The sequence below is a fragment of the Podarcis tiliguerta genome (genome assembly GCF_965153285.1).
Source record: "Podarcis tiliguerta genome assembly, chromosome: 2".
In the NCBI taxonomy this organism is placed as follows: domain Eukaryota; kingdom Metazoa; phylum Chordata; class Lepidosauria; order Squamata; family Lacertidae; genus Podarcis; species Podarcis tiliguerta.
The window spans coordinates 2,270,197-2,295,989 of NC_139535.1; the positions used below are offsets into that span (position 1 = coordinate 2,270,197).

The window sequence follows — 25,793 nt, forward strand, 5'->3', positions numbered from 1 at the left end:
GCCATGGTTTTCCCAGTAGTGATGTATGGAAGTGAGAGCTGGACCATAAAGAAGGCTGATCGCCAAAGAATTGATGCTTTTGATGCCTTGCCCACCCAAACCCTAAATTGGGCTACTTGGTTGAGAAAAATTGAGGGGGACTAGGAGAGGAATTTCATTTGACAATAGCTCCTGGCAATTGAAGAAATGTTTCCCCTCCAATATTGGAGACAGGATGCTCTGAGTACCAGTTGTTGGGAAACACGTGTAGAGAAAGTGCTGCTGCACTCATCTCCAGCTTATGGGCTTCTGTTTGGGGCAGGTGGTTGCCCATTTTGAGAACGGGATACTGGACTTTATAGGCCTTAGGCCTGATCCAGCTTCAGGGCTCTTCTGATGTCCATCATACACCACTTTCTGCCTCCTTGAACCATGTCAGATTCCTGAGTCAACATGTTTTTCTCCTGTTCTCCACCTGCTCCCATAAAGTTTCAGAAGAGATGTTTCTTCCCCTTACAATCATCAGAACAACAGTGATCTATTCTTATCCTTCCCATAATCAAATAATCTTCAAATGTTACCTTTGGGAACAACAGTGCAAACATCACAATTAAGGGCAGCAGGAGGTTATTTACTCCACTGTGCTTGAAAAGTTTGATGTATAAAATATCTGCCTCTGTGGCAGTTTATCTCCTGGGTTAAAATCCTAAAACAAAGCTCAAGAACTTTGGTTGGCCCTCACGGCCCTCCACTTCATCAAATCTGGCCCTCTTTGAAAAAAGTTTGGACACCACTGTTCTGGGTGGAAAACAGAAGCTACACCACAGAAGCTATGACCCTTTACCTCATTCCTCTTTTGGCTTTGAAGCCAGAGCTGAACAACCCCATATTTGTGAAGTCAGTGAAGCCTCTGTCTTGCAAGAATTTGGGTGTTTCCCCCCCTAATTAGTGGCTTGTGTTGAGAGGAACAGTCAGAAGGGAAGTGTAGTAGGCCGACCACAGAATTATAACACTTCTTTTGTTGCTGCCTCTTGCAACCTACAAAATGAAGCAGAGGTCAAAATGTCCACTGAATTTGATTGAGGATAAAAATCCATAGCTGTCAATGTTTCCCCTTTTTAAAGGGAAATTCCCTTATTCCGAATAGGATTCCTCGCAAGAAAAGGGAAAAGTTGACAGCTATGTAAAAATCTGGCTGTGAATTATCACCGGCAAGGAGATCACCTCATTAGTGGAGTCATATCGTCATGATGTATGGAAGTGAGAGCTGGAAACCGAAGCTATTCTAGCGGAAGAGCAAGCGGGTTTCAGGCAGGGCAGATCCACTATAGACCATTGCTTCACCCTAGCCTATTTAATTGACAAATATGCCAAAAAATCCCGTGGGGTGCTATACGCAGCCTTTATTGATCTAAAGGCTGCCTTCGATTCAATTCCACGTGCAAGACTCTGGGACAAATTGAGCACATCAAGTATAGACAAAAGACTATTATTTCTGATCAGCTGTTTATATAAAGACACGGTGCTGCATGTAAGAACTTCGTTAAACGGCCACCTTATAGGACCAGTTTCTGTCAGCAAGGGGGTCAAGCAAGGTTGCATCCTGGCCCCAGTTCTATTCAACTTTTACATCAATGATATGGTCAACTGTTTGTCATCTCCGGACTTCCATGCCCCCAAACTGGCTGACAAATCAATATCCGTGCTTTTGTATGCTGATGATGCGATACTCCTATCTCGAACAAGAATAGGCTTAAATAGGCTCATAGGTGAATTTTCAGCATACTGTAGGAGAGAGCAACTGGCAATAAATTATCAGAAAACCAAAACCATGGTTTTTGCAAGGAAATGCAGACAGTACAGCTGGAGGATGGATGACCAGATAATTGAACAGGTTAAAGCCTTCAAATATCTGGGTATCGTTTTCCAGTCGACCGGGTCCTGGGATGCCCATCAAAAATATGCCAAAGAAAAAGCAGCTCAAAGTATTAAGATGCTGTCGCGCTTTTTCTACACGAAGGGGGGCAGATACATCCCAGCAGCCTTTGAAGTCTTCCAAGCAAAACCTCTGGCGCAGTTACTGTATGGGGCACAAATCTGGACGGGGAACCACTGCTCCAGTCTTGAAACTGTTCAGTCTAAATTCCTAAGGCAGATATTCGGCGTCCCCTCCTGTGTTCCAAACGCTGCTTTACGACTCGAGGCCTGCCTTCCATCTGTAGAAACTCAGACCTGGCAAAGAACACTCAACTATTGGCTTCGTCTTAATTTAAATCCATCTGGTCTACTGCCTCTAGTAATGCAAGACCCTCATAAAAGCATGTGGTTCAAAACTGTGCATCAAAAACTCCTTACATGCGGTCTGCATTCGCAATCCCTATTATCAATGGGCCTCATTAAAGCAAAGAGTCTAATAGGCCAGCGCCTGAAAGACATTGAACGGCAAAACAACCTGACTATCTTAAAGAAACTGTGCCCATGGTATACCTACTATCACCCTTCCCATTTTGACTCTCCAGCTTCATATTTGTTTAAATTAACCATCCCAAAATACAGACGTGCCTTTACATTGGCTAGATGGGATGTTCTTCCCTCTGCCGTACTCGAAGGTCGTTACCAAAAGACTCCATTTGAAAAACGACTCTGCCCATGTAGAGATGGTAATACGGAAACAGTGTCCCACGTCCTCCTATCCTGCCCCCTTTACAAAGACCTAAGGAATGAGATTATTACTCCACTCATTCTCCCCAACCCTGGCCGCTCACAGGACATTATACTGTTTTTTCTCTTATCTGATACGGATAGTCAGACAACAGAGAAGGTCGCGAGGTACATCGAGAGAGCTATGAAATTGAGGGCCACCATCTGAGTGAAAGACTTGTCCATCTGACGGACCTCCTTCTGTTTGTTCTTATCCTCCTTTTATTCTCAGTTTGTTTTATTTTTAATTTTTGCATAGCTGTGGCCTGTTGGCTTTGCTAATAAAGTTCTGATTCTGTCGTCAAGATTAATTGGAAGTCAACTTCCCTTTAGCTTTTCCAGCACCCCAGTAAGCAATTTTGAAAAGTAAGTAATGGTCTATTTCTCCTTCCTAAACTACTCTCCAGTTCTCTTGCCGTACCAGGGTCAGGTACCCCTGATAAATTACTATTGCCTGTTTTTTGTTTGAAGATTGGGGGAACATCTCATTCAATGGGATCAAATGCAATTTGAAAATCTGAGTAGAAGCATAATGTTCAACAAAAGCGACAAATACCCTCTTTGCCAGGCATAGGCAACCTTGGCCCTCCAGATGTCTTGGGACTCCAATTCCCACGATCCCTAGCTAAACAGGACCCATGGTCAGGGATGATGAGAACTGTAGTCCTAAAACTTCTGGAGGGCCGAGGTTTCCTATGGTTGCTCTTTGCTTTTAAACCTGTGAGATAAAACTGGCCGAAGCGAGGGTGTTTTTCCTGGGGGTCTAAACAAGAATGTCATTGCATGGAGACCTGTGATTTATTTCATTTATTTATTGAAAGTTTTCTGTATGTTTCTTCTCTTGATGAAAAGCAGTAATTACTTCGTCAAACAGCATGAGGGTGTTGGGGTTGCCAAGGTCCTGTTTGCTACTCTAGGAAAACAGGTCTTCCCTGGAATTAGAACGGATAGATTGTTCAGTGATTTTGGAGGTCAGATAAAAAATCCCCCCCCCCGAAAGTGTGGACCACGGTACACTCCCGCCACACATGAAAATAGGAATCCAAGACCTTCTGCATGCAAAGCAACTGCTCTACCGCTGAGCTGCACCCCCCCCCCCCGAAAATATAACAAAACCTAACTTTCTCCATCAACTCCCTCTTTTTTAAAATGACACTGGACCACCATTTAGGGTTGTCTTAAGTTACTGCTCTAAACCCCTTCCCAGGAGGAGGCTTTTCAGAAATTGGGGGGGGGGGGTGTCGTGTTTCGCTACTGCTGCCAGGAATTGAACCAATGAATTTCTCACTAAATAAATGAGAATATAGAGCTTGCTGGGAGTATAGAGCAGCTACCACAACTGACACACGGCCATTCCTAACCACCCTCTTTGTATCCGTGAATCATGGAATTGTAGAGTTAGAAGGGACCGCGAGGGTCATCGTATTCATCCCCCTTAAATGCAGGAACCACATCTTAATAATCCCTGACAGATGGTCATTAAGACTGCACCTTCCTTCTGCATGCAAAGCATTGCATCTGAGGCCTTCTGCATGCGAAGCAACTGCTCTGCCACTGGGCTTCGCTCGCTCAAAGAAAAAGCCCAACTTTGTCCATTGGCCCCCACTTTTTGAAAAAAGGTACGCATTGTAATGACACCCGACCACCCCATACCCACTGGCATTTCTCCGAATAGGGACGTCCTATTCAACAGTAGGGTTTCCATATGTCTGGAATTTCTCAGACATTGAAATACTTTATTGTCACTTGTACAACTTGTATACAGTGAGATTACACGAGCACCCCCCACTCAGCTCTCTTAAGTCTTAATTCCCCTTGTTTACTGACGCACACCCACCAAACCTGAAAGTCAGTTGCCCTGTTGTTATCTTTCCATTCAGCAGCCTAAAAGCCCACGGATAGAAGCTGTTCTTTACCCTGTTGGTGCGACTAATCATGCTTCTTATTCCAGATGCTTGGAAGCTGTGGCTGGATGGTTTCGTGGGAGCCGATTGAAACTAAATCCTTCAAAGACAGAGGTCCTATGGCTGGGTCGGGATGGCATGGGGATGAGGGACCAACTCCCTTCTCTTGCGGGGGCCCAATCAGTGCCATTGCCTTCTGTTAAGAGTTTGGGTGTAATCCTTGACGCCTCCCTTTCCATGGAGGCGCAGGTTACAGCAACAGCCAAGGCGACATTTTTCCACCTTCGCCGCATCAAGCAGTTGGTCCCTTACATTTCCCGCCCCGACCTGGCCACAGTGATCCATGCGACGGTCACCTCTAGGCTTGACTACTGTAATTCGCTCTACGCAGGGCTGCCCTTGGAGCTGTCCCAGAAACTCCAGTGGGTGCAGAATGCTGCAGCGAGGCTCCTCACGGGGTCTCTGCCATGGGAGCCTATTCATCCAGTGCTTTTCAAGCTGCACTGGCTCCCGGTGGAGTACAGGGTCAGACTTAAGGTGCTGGTTTTGACCTTTAAAGCCCTTCACGGCCTAGGACCCTCGTACCTACGGGACCACCTCTCCTGGTATGCCCCACGGAGAGCCTCAAGGTCCATAAATAGCAACACCCTTGTGGTCCCGGGCCCTAAGGAAGTTAGATTGGCTTCAACCAGAGCCAGGGCCTTTTCAACTTTGGCTCCGGTCTGGTGGAACGCTCTGCCTCACGAGACCAGGGCCCTGCAGGATCTGATTTCTTTCCGCAGGGCCTGTAAGACAGAGTTGTTCCACCTGGCCTTTGGCTTGGAGCCAATTTGATTCCCTCCCTCTCTTTCTTTTTTCTTTTCCTTCTCCCTCTGCGATGAGGCTACATTTTAATATTTTAACGTTTCAATATTTTAATGTTGTATTTTAATTTTGTTTTTAAGTTGTAATCATTCAACTTGTTTTTATTATTGCTTGTAAGCCGCTCTGAGCCCGGCCTTGGCTGGGGAGGGCGGGGTATAAATAATAATAATTCTATATGTTTTGCCTGAGGGCAGGAGATCAAGAAAATGCCAGCCAGGGTGTGAATCACGCCTGAGAATTTTCCTCACTCTCCTGAGGCAGCGTTCTTCAGCTATTTCATCCAACGAATTCACGGGAAAGCCCACAATATCTTGTGCTGTATTCACCACACTCTGTAGGCACTTCCTATCAGTTGATGTGAAACCAGCGTCCCACACCGTGATGCAGTATGAAAGGACACTTTCTATTGTGGATTGGTAGAAGGAGATCATCAAATGTTGATTGACACACCCAGGATACTGTCGTTGGAAGCAGTGGCTGGGTGAAAATCGGCAAAATGTCCCATGTCGGCAGTGCCATTTTTGCTGATTTTGCTAAAAGATAGCTCAAAAACTGCATTATGATTATTTTTGTTACAAAAAAGTTCAAAAAATTGGGCTAAACTAAAGAAAAAGCTGGACTGGTTCTGTGTCCGGATTTTCACTTTTTGAAATATGGCCAGCTAATCATCATCATCATCTTCCAACATATATGTGTTACCGGAAAAATCCGAGGGCTCCCTTGGACAAAAAGTAAAGACACCAACCAGAGTAAATTGGAGCAAATCAGCAGCCTGTAGGCTTGGCCTTTATTGTACTGTTGCAGCAGGGTGTTCCCCTCACTCGCAGGAGAGAGGAAAGACCCAGAAAAATGGTGTGCAAGACCTTATAAAAACTTTTGAAATTCCCCTCCTCTAGGTCAAGCCCACCCCCAGAAACATCATGCATACATTACAGAAAGGAGGGGTTGAGGGAGGAGTTGTGGTGGTAACCTAATCATGCTGCTGCCCTTGAAGCTTTCCCAGAAACTCCAGCGGGTGCAGAATGCTGCAGCGAGGCTCCTCATGGGGTCTCTGCCATGGGAGCCTATTCACCCAGTGCTTTTCAAGGCCTAGGACCCTCGTACCTACGGGACAGCCTCTCCCGGTATGCCCCACGGAGAGCCTCAAGGTCCATAAATAGCAACACCCTAGAGGTCCAAGGCCCTAAGGAAGTTAGATTAGCCTCAACCAGAGCCAGGGCCTTTTCAACACTGGCTCCAGTCTGGTGGAACGCTCTGCCTCATGAGACCAGGGTCCTGCAGGATCTGATTTCTTTCCGCAGGGCCTGTAAGACAGAGTTGTTCCGCCTGGCCTTTGGCTTGAAGCCAATTTGATTCCCTCCCTCCCTCTCTTTCTTCTTTATTTTCCTTCTCCTCCTGCGATGAGGCTACATTTTAATATTTTAATGTTTCAATATTTTAATGTTGTATTTTAATTTTGTTTTTAAGTTGTAATCATTCAACTTGTTTTTATTATTGCTTGTAAGCTGCTCTGAGCCCGGCCTTGGCTGGGGAGGGCGGGGTATAAATAATAATAATAATAATAATAATAATAATAATAATAATAATAATTCTATATGTTTTGCCTGAGGGCAGGAGATCAAGAAAATGCCAGCCAGGGTGTGAATCACGCCTGAGAATTTTCCTCACTCTCCTGAGGCAGCGTTCTTCAGCTATTTCATCCAACAAATTCACGGGCCAGCCCACAATAACTTGTGCTGTATTCACCACACTCTGTAGGCACTTCCTATCAGTTGATGTCAAACCAGAGTACCACACCGTGATGCAGTATGAAAGGACACTTTCTATTGTGGATTGGTAGAAGGAGATCATCAAATGTTGATTGACACACCCAGGATACTGTCGTTGGAAGCAGTGGCTGGGTGAAAATCGGCAAAATGTCCCATGTCGGCAGTGCCATTTTTGCTGATTTTGCTAAAAGATGGCTCAAAAACTGCATTATGATTATTTTTGTTGCAAAAGAAGTTCAAAAAAATTGGGCTAAACTAAAGAAAAAGCTGGACTGGTTTTGTGTCCGGATTTTCACTTTTTGAAATATGGCCACCTAATCCTCATCATCATCTTCCAACATATATGAAAACATAATAAACATTAAACAGCTTCGCTATACAGGGCTGCCTTTCAGATGTTACTTATCTCTTTGGTTCAGGGGTCGCATTTCTCCCTCCAAAATTTATCCAATGGATACTGGGACATCCTATGGAAAATAAGACGTTCCGGGATTAAATCAGAAACCAGGATGGCTTCTGTAAACCCAGGAGTGTCCTTGGAAAACAAGGACGCTTGGCGGCACTCGGGGGGGTCTGGGCACCTTTTAGTATTGTTGTAAGTTGCTGTTCAGGGACGCGGGTGGTGCTGTGGGTAAAAGCCTCAGCGCCTAGGGCTTGCCGATCGAAAGGTCGGCGGTTCGAATCCCCGCGGCAGGGTGCGCTCCCGTTGTTCGGTCCCAGCGCCTGCCAACCTAGCAGTTCGAAAGCACCCCCGGGTGCAAGTAGATAAATAGGGACCGCTTACTAGCGGGAAGGTAAACGGCGTTCCGTGTGCGGCTCTGGATTGCCAGAGCAGCGATGTCACGCTGGCCACATGACCCGGAAGTGTCTTCGGACAGCGCTGGCCCCCGGCCTCTGGAGTGAGATGGGCGCACAACCCTAGAGTCTGTCAAGACTGGCCCGTACGGGCAGGGGTACCTTTACCTTTGAGTTGCTGCTCTGAACCCCTTCCACCCTCTTTCCCGGGGGGGGGGGGAAGCTTTCAGAAGCAAGGTGTGCGTTTCCTCTTTCGCTGCTGGGGATTGAACCCGTGATCGGTTCACCAAATAAATGGCAATACAGAGCTTCTCTGCCACCCTAGGAAAACAGGTCTTCCCCGGAATTGGGAAGGGCATTTCTGTTTGCAGGGAGGGGGGGGGATCTCCTGCCTCTCCCCCTCCCTCTGGGCCAATGAGCTCCGTTTCCTAGAGAGGCAGGAAGTGGGGTGTTGTTTTTTTTGACGGGGGAAGTAGAAGCAAAGAGGAGGGAAGAGGGTCTCCATGCACAACCCCGGAAGAGAAGCGGACTTGGAGAAGAGGAGAAAGAGGTGCCGGATATTGGGGGGTTATTTGGGGAGGGGGGGTGGGAGACGGATTTGCTTTCCCTCCCCCTGAATCTACAAACAGGGCAGCTGGGAAAGGAGGCGGGAGGATTGCGGGGGGGGGGGAGGAAAGCAAGGAGGGGATCCGTCCTTTCCCTGTGAGAATGGGGGGGGGGGGCGGCGGAATGCAAGGCATCCTGTTGCAAAGTGGGGTCCCCCTCCCTCAACAGGGTTTGCATTGCAAGATCTTCTCTGAAGCGCAGAGATCAAGCCAGGCTCCCATGGTGGGGGGAGAGGAGACACTTGAGACGAACCAGAAAAGGGTCCCCCCCCCCAGTGGAACTTAACTACAAAGGGATTTGCAGCCCCACCCTGTGCATGTTGACTCAGAAGTCAGTCCTCCTCCGTTCAAAGGGGGGGGGGGCAGCCCCATTCCACCTAGTGATGCCCCTCTCTGCTTAACACCCTCCATCTCCCTTCTCACTGCTCCCCCCCATTGCTCCCCCCAGGCTCTGCCTCCTGCGTCAGGGAGCCGGTCTGGGCGGGAGGGGGGGCTGAGCTCCTCCAGGACCCTGATCTGCTCCCCCCTCCGAAATCTGCTGCTGAAGCCCCTGCCTCATCTGTGTAAATGTGTCCCACCCTAAATAAATCTGCCTTTCTGTAAACTACCCTGAGAGCTCTGGGTATAGGGCAGTATATAGATAATAATAATAATAATAATAATAATAATAATAATAATAATAATAATTAATAATAATTTTTGCATTGTTATCCCTGTGTTGAAGTGCATCGTGGGAACAGCTGAGAGAGTCCCAGAAGTGCCCGGTTTATGATTCCTCCTCCTCCTCCGTCTTTTCCACTGGCAACGCAATGATCTCCGATACACCCTCTGAACAGTCTCTTCTTAAAGATGGAGTGGAAAGAGAAGCCAGGCAGCTTCCTCAGGTAGCAAAAGAGCAACGGGAGCAGGGAGGAGGGAAGAGGCACAGATGGGACCACCCAGCCTCCCTCTGTGTTGAGTGGGGACAATTGGGACCAAAGAGAAGCTCTGTTTTCTTCCTCTTCTTCTTCCAGGCCCTCTTGACCTTTGAGGAGGTGGCTGTGTTTTTCACGGAGGAGGAGTGGGCTCTGCTGGATCCAGGCCAACGAGCTCTGCACAAGGAAGTCATGGAGGAGAATTATGAGATGGTGGCCTCTTTAGGTGAGGGCAGATTTTTATCTCTCTTGGCTGTTAGCTGTTGGAGGTGTGAATCTGCTGTTTGAACCATTTATTCATGCTGTGTCTTCTACATTGGAGAACCCTCGTAGATGAGTAAGATTGCCATCCATGAACACGGTCTGAATGGTGTGTCCGTAAGTGACTGTGGAGTCTAATTCTGGATCCACACATCCTTCCACAGTGGGGACATAGGTTTCCAGGCAGGAGTTAATTACAGTGAGGGTTTGCCAAACATGCTTTGCCCTTAGTTTGTTTGTCCCTTTCATCCGGAGTTTGTGTTTCTTCAAAGTCCATTACACCTTTGGTAAAGGATATTCTCCTACTGGAGCAGGCCAGTGTTTCCCGATTTTCTGTGCTTATACTGCATTTCTTTAGATTTGGCTTGAGAGCGTCTTTAAACTTCTTTCATTGTCCTCCGGTATTTCTCTTTCCATTCTTAAATTGGGAATAGAGTAATTGCTTTGGAAGATGATAATCAGGCATCCGAACAACATGACCAGCCCACCGAAGTTGATGTTGAAGATTGTAGTTTATAGCAACTCTGTACTTTTCTCAGTAGGCAACTGTTTATAAGCTGATATTGTGGTATGACACCCCCCCCCCCCGAAAAAACCCTATGTAAAATCTACAAAGAGAGTCACAGGCATGAGCCTTCCTGGTCTGTGTTATTTATTAGCTTTTAATGGGCCACCAAATACTTTGCTGTCTTTGTTTCACAGGATTAATGTTTTTGAATATTTTACAGCCACATATGACATAAACATTTCTGCTTTACTTATTCCACATAGCAGAGACTCTGATACTCAAGTCTGAGCTCATCTTCTCACTTGGAACAGAAAAATACAGGGATGTTGTCCTGGACCAATTGAGAGGTACATACTTCAACTTTGCTGTGAGGCTGTACCTTTGTATGTCTCATTTCAGTGTATAGGAATATAAAAAGATCCCTTTTGGATCAGAACGAGGGGCCACCTTTTCCAGCATCCTGATGCAGGTTTAGGTGATGTGAACAGTTTCCTGGAATGTATCAGCCAGATATTACAGATCAGGGAGGAAGGAGAAAACTGTATACAGAGGCGTAGCATTTTCACAGGAGGGGGAAGATGGAGAAAGTGTGTACGTCCCGAGGTTGCTGCACTCCAACTCCCATCAGCCCTTGTCATTGGACTTCTTTAGTTGGGTTAATGGTACTTGAAGTCCAACCACATCTGGAGGGCCATAGATGCCTTACCTCAGCATAGAAGATATCTCTTGGTGCACAGTGTTACATGGGAGTTGAAGGTAGAACTGGATACTAAGGGTTCTGGAGATTATTTTCAGATTTCCTTACCTTTCCCAAAAATTTGGTTCATAGGAGAGGGAGGAAGGCTGGAGGTGTTGAAATAGGAGAAAGTGCTGATTGGTCTTGCTGAGTGTTAAGTTCTCTTGTTGTTTTTCTTGAATACCTAACAAAATTCTCTTTCTCTCCCACTTTCAACCAGGTGATGGAGAAGACAATCAGAATTATGAGAGGCCATCTGTAAAGTACTTCAGCATGAGTGAACACCTTAGCACACAACTACAAACTAACGCAGGGGAGAAACCCTTTAAATTTATGGAGTGTGGGAAGGGTTTCATTGAGAGTGGAGCTCTTACAAGACATCAACGAACTCACACAGGGGAGAACCCATTTCAATGTATGGACTGTAGGAAGAGCTTCAGGGATATGGGAAAACTTACAAGACATCAACGAACTCACACAGAGGAGAAACCATTTAAATGTATGGAGTGTGGGAAGGGTTTCATTGGCAGTGGAGCTCTTAGAGTACATCAACGAATTCACACCGGGGAGAAACCATATAAATGTGTGGAGTGCGGAATGAGCTTCTGTCATAGGGAATCCCTTAATATGCATCGGATAAATCACACAGGGGAGAAACGATTTAAATGTATGGAGTGTGGGAAGGTTTTCAGTCAAAGGGGGAAACTTACTGTCCATCAACGGACTCACACAGGGGAGAAGCCATTTCAGTGTATGGAGTGTTTGAAGGGTTTTATTGACAGTGGAACTCTTACAAGACATCAACGAATTCACACTGGGGAGAAACCATTCAAATGTGTGGAGTGTGGAATGAGCTTCCGTCATAGGGAAACGCTTCATGGGCATCAGAGAAATCACACTGGGGAGAAACCATTTCAGTGTATGGAGTGTGGGAAGGTTTTCAGTCAAAGGAGGAAACTTACTGTACATCAACGAACTCACACGGGGGAGAAACCATTTCATTGTATGGAGTGTGGAATGAGCTTCAGTGAAAATGGAAGCCTTACCCGACATCAACGAACTCACACGGGGGAGAAACCATTTAAATGTATGGAGTGTGGGAAGGGTTTCAGTCAGTGCTCACAACTTACTATACATCGAAGAACTCACACAGGGGAGAAACCATATAAATGTTTGGAGTGTGGGAAGGGTTTCAGTGAAGGGGGGAGACTCATTGTGCACCGACAAAGTCACACCGGGGAGAAACCATTTAAATGTATGGAGTGTGGGAAGGGTTTCATTGAGAGAGGAGCTCTTACAAAACATCAACGAACTCACACAGGCGAGAAACCATTTAAATGTATGGAGTGTGGGAAGGGTTTCATTGAGAGAGGAGCGCTTACAAAACATCAACGAACTCACACAGGTGAGAGACCATTTAAATGTTTGGAATGTGGGAAGAGCTTCTGTCAGACTGGAGCTCTTACAACACATCTGCGAACTCACAAAGGCGAGAAACCATTTAGATGTATGGAGTGCGGAAGGAGCTTCAGTCAGAATGCAAACCTTACTATACATCAACGAACTCACACAGGCGAGAAACCATTTAAATGCTTGGAATGTGGGAAGAGCTTCAGTCAGAATGGAGCTCTTACAACACATCTACGAACTCACACAGGCGAGAAACCATTTAAATGCTTGGAATGTGGGAAGAGCTTCAGTCAGAATGGAAGTCTTACAACACATCTACGAACTCACACAGGCGAGAAACCATTTAAATATTTGGAGTGTGGGAAGGGTTTCAGTCAAGGGGAAAACTTACTGTGTGAGACTGGAAAGGCGTTTTTCATAAACTCTGTATGAATAAAGTTTTTATGTTAGTATTAAGGGTGTTCTTTCAAAATAGTTGGTTTTGAGTTTCCCAGGGTATCAAACAACAGCATTGATGTAGCGTTGACGCTGTTCTTTCACTTACGAAACAGATGCTTGTTTTATATTCTGACAAGAATATGAAGGGTGCCTTTCATGAAGGATGCCATTCATATGTAACATTTATATGTAATGAATGACACAATATTAATACTAATGTTCAGATATATAGTTAATTTCTTAAAGAATATATGTGGTTTAGTGAAATGTCTTTATTAAATCATAGGAATAGTCGATCAGGGATAGTCTGTGAGGACCACAAGTGATCTCATGGTATAATTGATGATATATTTAGTATGCTTAATGGTATGAATGGAAGATATGAATGGAGATGTGAATGAAGTGAGTGGGATCAGATGGCACTATGACTCTGAAGACAGAAGATAAAGAAATGATTAAATGGAAGATAAAGAACTATTGAGTTAGCCAATTGACTAGGCGAAATCAGGATGAACAAAAATAATTGGGCGAAAGTATGACATAAGCAGGATAACAGCATGTCTGGGTGAAGTAGGACAACCTGAAAACTAAAAATATGATTGATGAATGAGTCCTTATTGCTTATTACTTGTTAATAAAGATTGGTAATCTGAAGAGAATTGTATCATTTTGTCTTTCTTGAAAACACTATGATAAAGGTGAAAATGGACTTAACTCTGTTTTTGTGACAACTGTACATCAACGGACTCACACGGGAGAAACCATAGAAATGTTTGGAGTGTGGGAAGGGTTTCAGTCAAGGGGGAAAACTTACTGTACATCAACGGCCTCACGCAAGAGAAACCATATAAACCGAGTGTGGAGAGTGCTTCATTTGTAGTAGGAAACTCATTGTGCACTGACAAAGTCACACTGGGAGAAACCATTTAAATGTAAGAATTGTGGGAAGGGCTTCAGTGAAGGTAGAAAACGTACAAGACATCTACAAACTCATACAGGGGAGAAACCATTTAAATGTATGGATTGTGCGAAGTGTTTCATTCAGAGCGGAACTCTTACAAGACATCAACGAACTCACATGGGTGAGAAACCATTTAAATGAATGGAGTGTGGGAAGTACTTCAGTTATAACAGAGTTATTAATAAACACCTATGGACTCACAGAGAAGAACCCATTTAGTTTTATGGAGTGTGCCAAGCTTTCCCCACTGAGTTCACTTTGTCCCTCATATCAACAAACTCATATAGGGAAAAATCCATTGTAAATGCATGGAGTGTATTTGATGTTCTGATGTTTGTGTGGAAAGTTGTACATATATGTATTAAAACAATGAAGGTAATGTCTCCTAATAGCAAGTATAATGAAAGAGATAATGTACCATTAGGTGTCTGTAGAACATAACTCTGGAGGGGTCATTTTGAGTGAACATGTGCTGAGAGTCACTTGATATCTGATCTTTGGCAGAGAGAGTTGGGAATGGAGAGTTGTGAAAAGTGGAGCACGCAGGATTGGCTCTAGAATCATAGAAGTGTGGAGTTGAAAGGGACTCCAGGGTCTTCTAGTCCAACTCCCTGTTATAAGAACAGCAGCACAAAACCCATTTTTCTAATTGCAATAAAGGAACAATGAAAACAGAGAAAGACTGGAAAGTAATCGTTAAAGCGCCCTATGTTGTTTATATTTTATGAATTCATTTTTTTACAATATCTTCTCGTTCATGCCTACATTAATGGCAAAGTGCATTAAATCCCTGGTGGCAGCCGGAATAAAGGAGGTGCTGCAGGGAAAAACCAATCTGGGGAGTGTTGGGTTGAAATAAACGACAGACGAGTGACAAGTGTCATATGGGAGGCATCTCTCGAGCATGTCTCGGAGAGTCCCTTTTATTGAATATTACAGCATTGCCACATATGTGCTTGTTGCTGATTGGTTAACACAAATCATATGCAAGGGTTGCATATAGGCATTAATCATCAATAGATTAAAGGTTGGGAAAGGGAACACAGAATTGGACAGGTATGAAAACCTCCTTGTTAAACTATTACTAGTGATTGATATAGCAAAACTTAAAAGGGCATAACTATCACATTCATAGATGTGGTCACCCATGCATTAAGAACAGGTCAGGGTACGATGTTTCATGAACTCAATGTGAACTGAACATTCTAGGGTGGGTGAGGAAGGAATGCTTCAGCTCAGAGCGGTTTGCCAGACTCATGTGCAGAAGCAAAACCTCCCATCAGGGGAGGGAAGGTGGCACAGGGAAATGTGGGCATTGCCAGTGGTTTCAGGAGGACTGCCTGAGGGGAGCCTGAATGTGGGATATAAAGCTGTCAGTCAAGTCCAACATTCTGAGAGGACTAACTGCCTCTATGTGGCAGGCAGTTTTGTCAGTTGCTGCAAGGAGTGTTAACTGGTAACTGCTCGGATGCAGTCTTCTCATGACTCACTACTATCTAGTATATAGTTTATCTGTTATGTAACTGAAGCCTGCCTTCAGAAACAACTCTGTAAACCTGAATGAATCTGATAGTAAAGTAGTTTATGTTAATATCATTCAGATTCATGTGTGCTTTCTTTAAGAGGGACAGAAAGGGATTATCAACCAGGAAGGAATAATTATAGATAGGACTCAAACGAGTTAGCAACCCGCTTGTCCCTGCATAAACTCAAACGGGCTCGTTTAAACTCTGCTAAATTATATAAACGTTCCCATACTGAAAGGCCTTGCCTTGCCCCTTTCCACCTGGCTTGGGGCAGGGCCTGACAGGCTTCATAACGGCTTCCCCAGCCACTTTGGGTGGCTTAAAAAAAAATATTAAAATACTCTAATACATCAAACATTAAAAGCTTCCCTAAACAGGACTGCCTCCAGATGTCTTCTAATATTTTAATGTTCCATTATTTTAATGTTGTACTTTACTTTTGTTTTTAAGTTGTAATCATTCATGTTGTTTTTATTATTGCTTGTAAGCCGCTCTGAGCCCGGCCTTGGCTGGGGAGGGCGGGGTATAAATAAAAAATTATTATTATTATTATTATTAAACTATGTCTTCTAAATATAACTATGAATTGTTTTCTGTTTGTTTCTTTGTTTTTGTATATTGTTTTATATACCATAGTTTGCATCTGGTTCTTAAGGGGAGAGGGTCAGGGCAGCTGGGGAGTGGGTCCCAGCCAACAGAATGGCTGGGCAGGTTCCACGGGTAGGGGGGATGTGCTGGGACACCCAATCTCAGTGATCACGGGTAGGAGGAGGAGTTATGCTAAGACCAGACCATGTCATAGAATCGTAGAATCATAGAGTTGGAAAAGACCACAAGGGCCATCGAGTCCAACCCCCTGCCAAGCAGGAAACACCATCAGAGCACTCCTGACATATGGTTGTCAAGCCTCTGCTTAAAGACCTCCAAAGAAGGAGACTCCACCACACTCCTTGGCAGCAAATTCCACTGTCGAACAGCTCTTACTGTCAGGAAGTTCTTCCTAATGTTTAGGTGGAATCTTATTTCCTGTAGTTTGGATCCATTGCTCCGTGTCCGCTTGTCTGGAGCAGCAGAAAACAACCTTTCTCCCTCCTCTATGTGACATCCTTTTATATATTTGAACATAGCTATCATATCACCCCTTAACCTCCTCTTCTCCAGGCTAAACATGCCCAGCTCCCTTAGCCGTTCCTCATAAGGCATCGTTTCCTTTTCTGTATCTCAACACAGCACCGTAGCCACTTTTAAAATTTCCTGATATTGACAACCGGTAAATAATGGGTTTTGGTGGCTCATCGGCAGGCATGTGTCCATAGGCTTTTTTTAGTAAAATAAGTTCTCCTACTTTTTTAGTAAAATAAGTTCTCCACTTCCATCCATGATCAAGTAATGGATGGAGGACTTGCCCTGGCATGTGTGACAGAGACTTGGTTGGATGAAGCAGATAGGCATGTCCTTCCCACTGCTTGTCCACCAGGTTTCTCGTACGCACGCAACCCAGGTCATGTGGGCAGGAAATGGGGGGTTGCAGTGATTTTTAGGAAGTCACTAGCTTGCATCAGGTGGCCTACTGGGAAGACCCAGTTCTCTGAGTGCATGTTCTGGAAGTTGGGCAATAGGGGCAGTACAGGATTCCTTTTGGTGTATTGGATGTTCTCCTGGAGACACCTAGTTTGGTTGTCCTACCTAGGGGATTTTAACATCCATGCCGACACGACCTTAACAAGGGGCCGCTCGGGACTACATGGAAAACATGGCCTCAATGGGGCTGTCACTGAATAAGTTTGGCCCAACTCATAGTCACGGACATGCCTTAGACCTGGTGTTCACCTCTATTGACATGGGTGAACTGACATTAAGTAAAAGCGAAACTAAAGAAGTGCCATGGTCAGATCACTTCCTAGTGCAACTGAACTTCTCCTCAACCCTTCCCCTCTGCAGGGAGGTGGGATGCTTTATCTCATCTTGATAGCCTTCCAGATGATTCCTTGGTGGCCTGCTGGAATGCGGAGTTAACCAGGGCTATTGACTGTCTGGCTCTGAAGTGCCCTCTCTGATTGCATGAAGCCTGGACAGCCCTGTGGTTTTCCCCGGAGCTGAGGGCGATGAAACAATCACTGAGATGGCTGGAGCGCCAGTGGTGGAAAACCCATTTTGAATCTGACCAGACGTGGGTTAGAGCTCAACATTGAGCCTACAAAGTGGTGATAGTAACAGCGAAGAGGACTTTCTTCACCGCCTCTATCATATCTGCAGAAAATAGCAGCAGGAGACTCTTTCAGGTGGTTTGCAATTTAACGGAACCACTTTTGCCCCTGGGGCCTGGTAAAGACCCCAATATCTTCTGCAATGATTTTGCAAAGTTTTTTGCAGATAAAGCGGAAAGAGGTAGACTCCACCATGGGAGCAGGGCCAGGGCGGGAGAGTGCTAGAGTCCTGTCTAGCCTTGTTACATGGGATCAGTTCCAATCTGTTACCTCCGAGGATGTGGACAGGCTGCTTGGACAAGTGAAACCGACCACCTGTCTCCTTGATCCTTGCCCATCCCGGCTGATAAAAGCGAGCCAGGAAGGGCTGGGCGATGGGCCAGATTGTGTCAAAGGTGTCTTATCTCCAAAAAACTTTGATTAGACACTAATGACATGTGAGGCATTATGACAGAGTAATGGTCGAGATGTTATTGATCCAAACCTCTATTGTTATTTTAGAGGTTTCCTTCCATCGTTTCGCAATAACTGTAGTCTAGCTGCCGTGAACAGAAAGGAAATTAATTATTTAGTTTGATGCGTAGAATATGGGGTCAAATATGGTTATAATAAGGTAAATGCTGAATAAGGACAGATAGATTGTTTAGAGATTTTGGAGGTCAGATAAAATGGACCAAATGGACCATGGTACACCCCCACCAAACGTCAAAGTAAGAATCCGGGACCTTCGGCATGCAAAGCAACTGCTCTACCACTGAGCTGCCCCCCCCCGAAAATATAACAAAGCCTAACTTTCTCCATCAGCTCCCTCTTTTTTTAAAAAAGGTACCCATTGCAATGACACTGGACCAGCCTTTAGGGTTGTCTTGTTACTGCTCTAAACCCCTTCCCAGGAGGAGGCTTTTCAGAAATTGGGGGGTGGGGGGGTCGTCTTTGGCTGCCTCTGCGGGGAATTGAACCCATAAATTTCTCACTAAATAAGCGGGAATATAGAGCTTGCTGGCTGGGAAGGGCATTTCTCTTTGCAGGGAGGGGGAGGCGGATCTCCTGCCCCTCCCCCTCCCTCTGGGTCAATGAGCTCCGCTTCCTAGAGAGGCAGGAAATTTGTTTTTCTTTGGTGGGGGGGGGGCTATTTGGAGGGGAGGGGTCTCCATCCTCATACCCGGAAGAGAAGCGGACTTGGAGAAGAGGAGAAAGAGGTGCCGCATTTTGGGGGGTAATTGGGGGGTGGGGGTGTTGTGGGAATAGGATTTGCTTTCCCTCGCCCTGAATCTACAAACAGGGCGACTGGGAAAGGAGGCGGGAGGATGGGGGGGACAATGAAAGGAAAGCAGGGAGAGGCTTCGCCCATTCTCTGTGGGAATGGGGGGTGGGCGAGATGCAGACCACCTGGCTACAAAGAGGGGTCTCCCCCCCCCAACAGGGTTTGCATTGCAAGACCCTTTTCGAAGCGCAGCGAAGACACTTGAGACGAACCACAAAAGGGTGCCCCCCCCGTGGAAATTAATTACAAAGGGATTTTGTAGCCCCACCCTGTGCATGTTGACTCAGAAGTCAGTCCTCCTCCGTTCAAAGGGGGGGGGGCAGCCCCATTCCGCCTAGTGATGCTCCTCTCTGCTTAACACCCTCCATCTCCCTTCTCACTGCTCCCCCCCCCCCCATCGCTCCCCCCAGGCTCTGCCTCCTGCGTCAGGGAGCCGGTCTGGGCGGGATGGGGGGGGGGCTGAGCTCCTCCAGGACCCTGATCTGCCCCCCTCCGAAATGTGCTGCTGAAGCCCCTGCCTCAGTGGGGCGGAGATGGGGGGGGGCAAACAGGGGAGAGGAAGTCTGCTTTGGTGCAGTGGAAGCAGCTGGAGATTTCGGGGCGGGGGGGGTGAGAAGGGGACAATGTCAAGGGAAATCGGCCTCCGGAGCTTCCTTAGTAAGAAAGAGGCTGATGTGAGAAGGAAGGGGACCCCCCCCCCAGCTCCCCTTTCAGAAATCCTAGTCTGGCCGGCTGAGGTTGCTTTGGCACAAAGGAAAGAGCCTTGTTGGGTTTCCCATGTGTGTGGGTGCAGTTGGGGAGGGTTTGCTGTGCTTCTTTTGTGCCCCAAAACTGGAGGGAAGAGGCATTTTTCATTTCCTGAAGCATGAAAAAGCACCTCATCAGTTTTCCTCCTGCTTGGCAAGGGAAATGGGCCCGTGGATGGCAGGATTTGAAAGTGATCAAGGTCTCAGGAGCCCTTTAAACACCTTCAAGGCCAAGATTGGAGGAATTAAAGAAATGCCCCCTCCCCAGCTGGACTTGGGGGAGAGGGGGAGGGGGAGGAAACTGAAAGCCACCACCACCCCTGTAGATTTTGATGCTTTCTTTCCAAAAAGAGGCTTCTCCAGATATCCTCTTGGGAATTTGTCGGGAAGGAGAATCAAAGCCCCCAGGGGTGGGAGATCTGGCCTGTCTTGCAGGATTGGCCCAGCGCAGAGGTGCTGAGGGACTTTCTCTGCCGGTGCTGCCAGCCTCACTCCTGCCTGGCCTCGTCCCCATCCAGGTTGCCAGGAGGGCCTTATAATACTGTAGGTGATCTAAAGCCCACCACCTGGGCAATACTCACACCAGAACCCTGCAAGGTGGGCCAGGATGACAGCCTGTTCCGTGTTTGGAACAGGGGTGGAGACCATTATCCAGTCTGAGGGCCATATTCGCTCCTGAGCAGCCTTCCAGGGGCCACTTTGATAGGCAGGGCAGAGGACAGAGTGGGTGGGACTATGGGGCTGACTCTGAGCTTTGTCCAGGAGCTGCCTGCCTTCCAGGGATTTTTTCCAGCCCCACAGAAAAACCTCAGGAGGCAGCTGGGAAGCGTTGGAGAGAGGGTGTGGCGCTGGGGAAGTTCCTGAGGGCCAGAGAGAGAGAGGGGTGACTTGAGGGCCAATTCAGCCCCTGGGTCTGAGGTTCCCCACCCTGAAGTTTGGGTGCTGGGCTTCCACCAGGGAGACCCTGTCTCCCATCTCCATTCTCAGGAGGGATGCCCTGTGCCCAGTTTGGACCCCCTGAATATTTCTCCTCCTGTCCTTCCTCCCAGTGTAGGGAAGATAAAAGGGGGGGGGGGTGCACACACACACACACACACACAGGTCCTTCCTCACAGTGTAGGGAAGATAAAAGGGGACACACACACATAGACACACACACACAGAGGTTCCTAAGAGGAAGGACTAGGGGGCCATAAGCCACTGAACTTCATATCTCTGTCCCCTAAACTACAGTCCATGTTAGCGCATAGAGTGCTCTAAATATTTCCATCTGCTCCGCTTGTATGGAGCTTCTTCACCCTGGTGCCTCCAGGTGTTGCTTTTCTTCTGACTGCAAATTCTGCCCATAATTTAAGAGTTTCCCTTATTTCCTTTATTCTAAATGTATCAAAGGTTCAGAAACTGGTTTCTTGGGTGGCTGTTCGGAGGAAAGGAAAAGTGAGGTCTGCAGAGGTACTGACCGTAACACTTTCTGCGAAGCTTCATTAAAAGTTTGGGATTTGATCCTAGAACTTTCCAAACCGAAGCTGAATGTCCCCTAAAGACTGAGGCAGCTTATAGTATTATAAAGTGCCTGTAGAAAGGATTACATCCTTCCAGTTCTCTGACTTTGTAATTAGAATTTATGCGTATTAGTTTATTAGTATTGATATTTGTAATTTGTAACAGGTATGCTATCTGTGTAAATGTATCCCACCCTAATTAAATCCATCTTTCTGTGAACCACCCTGAGACCTCCAGGTATAGGGCGGTATATAAATTTAATTAATAACTATTATTATTATTATTATTATTATTATTATTATTATTATTATTTCTTCATTGTTCTCCTAAAAGGGCTGCTCCCTGCATTTAAGTGCATCGTTGCAACAGCTGTGAGAGTCCCAGAAGTGGCCCAGTTTACGCCTCCTCCTCCTCTGTCCTTTCCACTGGCAACACAATGGCCTTCGAGACCCCCTCTGAACGGCCTCTTCTCAGAGGTGGAGTGGAAAGAGGGGCCAGGCAGCTTTCTCAGGTAGGGAAAGAGCAAGGGGAGCAGGGAGGAGGGAAGAGGCACAGATGGGACCACCCAGCCTCCCTCTGTCTTGAGTGGGGATGATGGGGATCTAAGAGAAGCTCTGTTTTCTTCCTCTTCTTCTTCCAGGCCCTCTTGACCTTTGAGGAGGTGGCTGTGGTTTTCACGGAGGAGGAGTGGGCTCTGCTGGATCCTGGCCAAAGAGCTCTGCACAAGGAAGTCATGGAGGAGAATTATGAGATGGTGGCCTCTTTAGGTGAGGGCACATTTTTATTCCTCTTGACTGTTAGACGTTGAAAGAGTAAATCTCCTATTTGAGCCATTTATTCATGGCGTGTCTTCTTCTTTGGCAAATCCTCGTAGACGAATAAGATTGTCTTCCATGAACACGGTCTTAACGGTGTGTCCGTGAGTGACTGTGGAGTCCGATTCTGGATCCACACATCCTTCCACAGTGGGGACATGGGTTTCTGGGCGGGAGTTAATCACAGTTAAGTTTTGCCAAACATTCTTTCCTCTTAGCTTGCTTCTCCCTTTCATCCAGTGTTGTGTAGTGGTTAAGAGCGGTAGACTTGTAATCTGGTGAACCGGGTTCGCATCTGCGCTTCTCCACATGCAACTGCTGGGTGACCTTGGGCTAGTGACACTTCTTTGAAGTCTCTCAGCCTCACTCACCTCACAGAGTGTTTGTTGAGGATGACCAAATTTAGCATAATTACATATATTAGGAAAGGTTTATTATAGTGTTTAGAAAATATGTAAAGATGGCTTTATTAAAAGTTTGCAAGCATATTGATTAATGATAGCCTAAAATGATAGTGCTTGCACCAGTGTGGTGTAGTGGTTAAGAGCGGTAGACTCATAATCTGGTGAACTGAGTTTGCGTCTCCGCTCCTCCACATGTAGCTGCTGGGCGACCTTGGGCTAATCACACTTCTCTGAAGTATCTCAGCCCCACTCACCTCACAGAGTGTTTGTTATGGGGGAGGAAGGGAAAGGAGAATGTTAGCCACATTGAGACTCCTTTGGGTAGTGATAAAGCGGGATATCAAATCCAAACTCTTCTTCTTCATCCTGAGTTGGTGCTTCTTCAAAGTCCATGATGCCTTGGTAATGACTATTCTGCAATTGGATGATGGTGATGATGATAATTTATTTATTTCCGACCCATCTGCCCGGGTTTCCCCAACCACTCTGGGCAGCTCCCAACAAAATATTAAAAAAGAATCAAACATTAAAAACTTCCCTAAACAGGGCTGCCTTCAGATGTCTTCTGAAAGTCAGATAGTTGTTTATTTCCTTGACATCTGATGGGAGGGTGTTCGACTGGGCGGGCGCCGCTACCGAGAAGTGTGTCCCTTCAGATGTTGCTGCACTACAACTCTTGCCATCCCTGGTCATTGGCCATCTTTACTTCGGTTGGTGCTACTTAGAGTGCCACATCTTGAGGGCCATAGATGCCTCACATCAGCATAGAGGTTTCTCTTGGTGCTCAGTGTTACATGGGTTCGCTAGAACCTCTATAATAATTACTCTGGTAATTTCCCCTTTTGTTCCCTCTTAAAATACAAGACACAACACAGTCTTCATAAAAGTATAATAGAGTTTACTCACGTTCTGTTCACAATATGATCCCAGAAGGCAGACAGGCTTAAAAGGGTAAAATACACTCGGAATCTATCTTGTAGCAAGATAGTCCTTATGTCCTCTCTTGGCTGAGAGCCAAGAGAGCATCCTTAGATGTTTCCTCATCGAAGGAAGATGGCAGAGAGAGAGAGATGGCTGTCTGCCCTGTGCTTTTGTCATTACCTGCACAGGTGAGGCCACACCCACCTCTGGTCACATGCGGAGGAAGTCCGTCCCCAGGAAGTTTACCTGCTTGCTGGACAGACATCCCTCCCCATGTTCTAACATGTACACTCTAGGAATGTTGTCATTGACTGCTCCTGTGTTTTACATCCCACACATGGGAGAGGGAGGAATGCTGGATTTGTTAAAATAAGGGAAAGTGTGGATTGGTCTTGCTGCGTGTTTATTTCTCTTGTTTTCTTCCTTGAAGACCTAACAATATTTTCTTTCCCCCAACTTTCAACCAGGTAACATAGAAGACAATCAGAATTATGAGGTGCCACCTGTGAAGTACTTTAGTGTGAGTGAACACCTTAGCACACATCTACAAACTAACAGAGGGGAGAAACCATTCAGATGTATGGAGTGCGGAAAGAGCTTCAGACAGTCTTCAAACCTTACTAGACATCAACAGATTCACACAGGGGAGAAACCATTTAAATGCATGGAGTGTGGAAAGAGCTTCAGACAGTATTTACACCTTACTGTACATCAACGAATTCACACAGGGGAGAAACCATTTAGATGTGTGGAGTGTGGGAAGGGTTTCATTAGGAGTGCAAGCCTTACTCAACATAAACGGACTCACACAGGGGAGAAACCATTCAGGTGTATGGAGTGTGGAAAGAGCTTCAGGCAGAGTAATAACCTTACCAAACATCAACAAACTCACACAGGTGAGAAACCATATAAATGTTTGGCGTGTGGAAAGAGCTACACTGAAAGTCGGTCACTTGCAAAACATCAACAAATCCACAGAAAGGAGAAACCATATAGATGTATGGAGTGTGGGAAGGGTTTCATTAGGAGTGCAAGCCTTACTCAACATAAACAGACTCACACAGGGGAGAAACCATTTAGGTGTATGGAGTGTGGAAAGAGCTTCAGGCAGAGTAATAACTTTACCAGACATCAAAAAACTCACACAGGTGAGAAACCATATAAATGTTTGGCATGTGGAAAGAGCTACACTGTAAGTGGGTCACTTGCAAAACATCAACAAACCCACACAGAAGAGAAACCATATAGATGTATGGAGTGTGGGAAGGGTTTCAGTGAAGCTGGAAAACTTAAAAGACATCACCGAACTCACACAGGGGAGAAACCATATAGATGTATGGAGTGTGGAGAGAGCTTCAGGCAGAGTAATAACCTTACCAAACATCAACAAATTCACACACGGGAGAAAGCATATAAATGTTTGGCGTGTGGAAAGAGCTACACTAAAAGTGTGTACCTTAAAAGACATCAACAAACCCACACAGAAGAGAAACCATATAGATGTATGGAGTGTGGGAAGGGTTTCTGTGAAGGTGGACGACTTGCAAGACATCAACGAACCCACACAGAAGAGAAACCATATAGATGTATGGAGTGTGGGAAGGGTTTCTGTGAAGGTGGACGACTTACAAGACATCACCGAACTCACACAGGGGAGAAACCATATAGATGTATGGAGTGTGGGAAGGGTTTCCTTGAAGGTGGAAAACTTACAAGACATCACCGAACTCACACAGGGGAGAAACCCTTTAGATGTACAGAGTGTGGAAAGAGCTTTATTCACAATGGAGCACTTATTGTACATCTACGAACTCACACAGGGGAGAAACCGTTTAGATGTATGGAGTGTGGAAAGAGCTTCAGTCAGAAAGGAAACCTTAAAAAACATCAACAAACACACAGGGGAGAAACCATATGAATGTATGGATTGTGGAAAGTGCTTCAGTAAGAGCATAACTCTTAGAAAACATCAACGATCTCACAGAGAAGCAACGGTTTAAATGTTTGGAGTGTGGAAAGTGTTTCAGTTATATTGGAGTTCTTAATAATCACTTACAAACTCACATAGGGGAGAACCCATGGAGATGTCAAGTTTTCCCCACAGAATTCACTTTGTCCCTCATATCCACAAAAATCTCATAGGGGGAAATCCATTGTAAATGCACGGAGAATATTTGATGTTCTGGTGGTTGTATGGAGTGTTGTGCATATATGTATTAAAGCAACAAAGATAATGTCTCATAATAGTAAGTATAATGAAAGATACAACGTACTGTTAGGGAGTGCTCATTGTGAGTAAACGTGCTAAGAGTCCATTGATATTTTGTCTTTGCAGAGAGAATTGGGAATGGAGAGTTGTGAAAAGTGGAGCATGACAGTGGTGTTTAGGAAGCAGGATTGGCTCTGGAATCCTAGAACTGTAGAGTTGAAAGGGACTCCAAAGGTCTTCTAGGCATAAAGCCCATTTTTATAATTGCAACAAAGGAACAATGAAAACACAGGCTGAAACCATGTTCATGCAGAAAGTAATCTTTAAACCATCATATATTGCTTAATCTTGGCT

General features: G+C 45.8%; 2 protein-coding genes and 1 long non-coding RNA gene across 10 annotated transcripts in view; 2 read left to right on the forward strand and 1 right to left on the reverse strand.

The window, feature by feature from the left end:
- Positions 1 to 14,162, forward strand: part of LOC310670277 (uncharacterized protein) — a 99,522-nt gene extending 85,360 nt beyond the window's left edge. Inside the window, exons 1-5 of one of the 8 annotated variants that reach the window (XR_014507554.1) lie at positions 8,492 to 8,561; positions 9,341 to 9,500; positions 9,630 to 9,756; positions 11,256 to 12,961; positions 13,046 to 14,162. Coding sequence is in view for 6 of the 8 variants with exons in the window: in XM_083425360.1 (XP_083281486.1) it covers positions 8,515 to 8,561; positions 9,341 to 9,500; positions 9,630 to 9,756; positions 10,563 to 10,646; positions 11,256 to 12,877 (2,040 nt within the window). In the remaining 2 variants the exon portion in view is untranslated. Of the gene's footprint in view, positions 1 to 8,491; positions 8,562 to 9,340; positions 9,501 to 9,629; positions 9,757 to 10,562; positions 10,647 to 11,255; positions 13,001 to 13,045 lie in introns of those variants that run through there. The other 7 variants (XM_083425360.1, XM_083425361.1, XM_083425362.1 and 4 more) reach the window with 7 other exon arrangements.
- Positions 10,057 to 10,562, reverse strand: LOC310671186. The gene is made up of 2 exons (XR_014507874.1): positions 10,524 to 10,562; positions 10,057 to 10,476 (listed from the first exon to the last, which is right to left on the reverse strand). It is a non-coding gene; the product is annotated as an uncharacterized lncRNA (long non-coding RNA).
- A 4,548-nt stretch (positions 14,163 to 18,710) lies between the features above and the next one.
- LOC310670442 (uncharacterized protein) lies at positions 18,711 to 25,474 on the forward strand. Its single transcript, XM_083425813.1, has 4 exons — positions 18,711 to 18,776; positions 21,424 to 21,601; positions 21,731 to 21,857; positions 23,698 to 25,474. The coding sequence occupies exons 2-4, from the start codon at positions 21,527 to 21,529 to the stop codon at positions 25,146 to 25,148; spliced, it is 1,653 nt and encodes a 550-aa protein (XP_083281939.1). The 5' UTR covers positions 18,711 to 18,776; positions 21,424 to 21,526; the 3' UTR covers positions 25,149 to 25,474.
- The last annotated feature ends 319 nt before the right edge of the window (positions 25,475 to 25,793 follow it).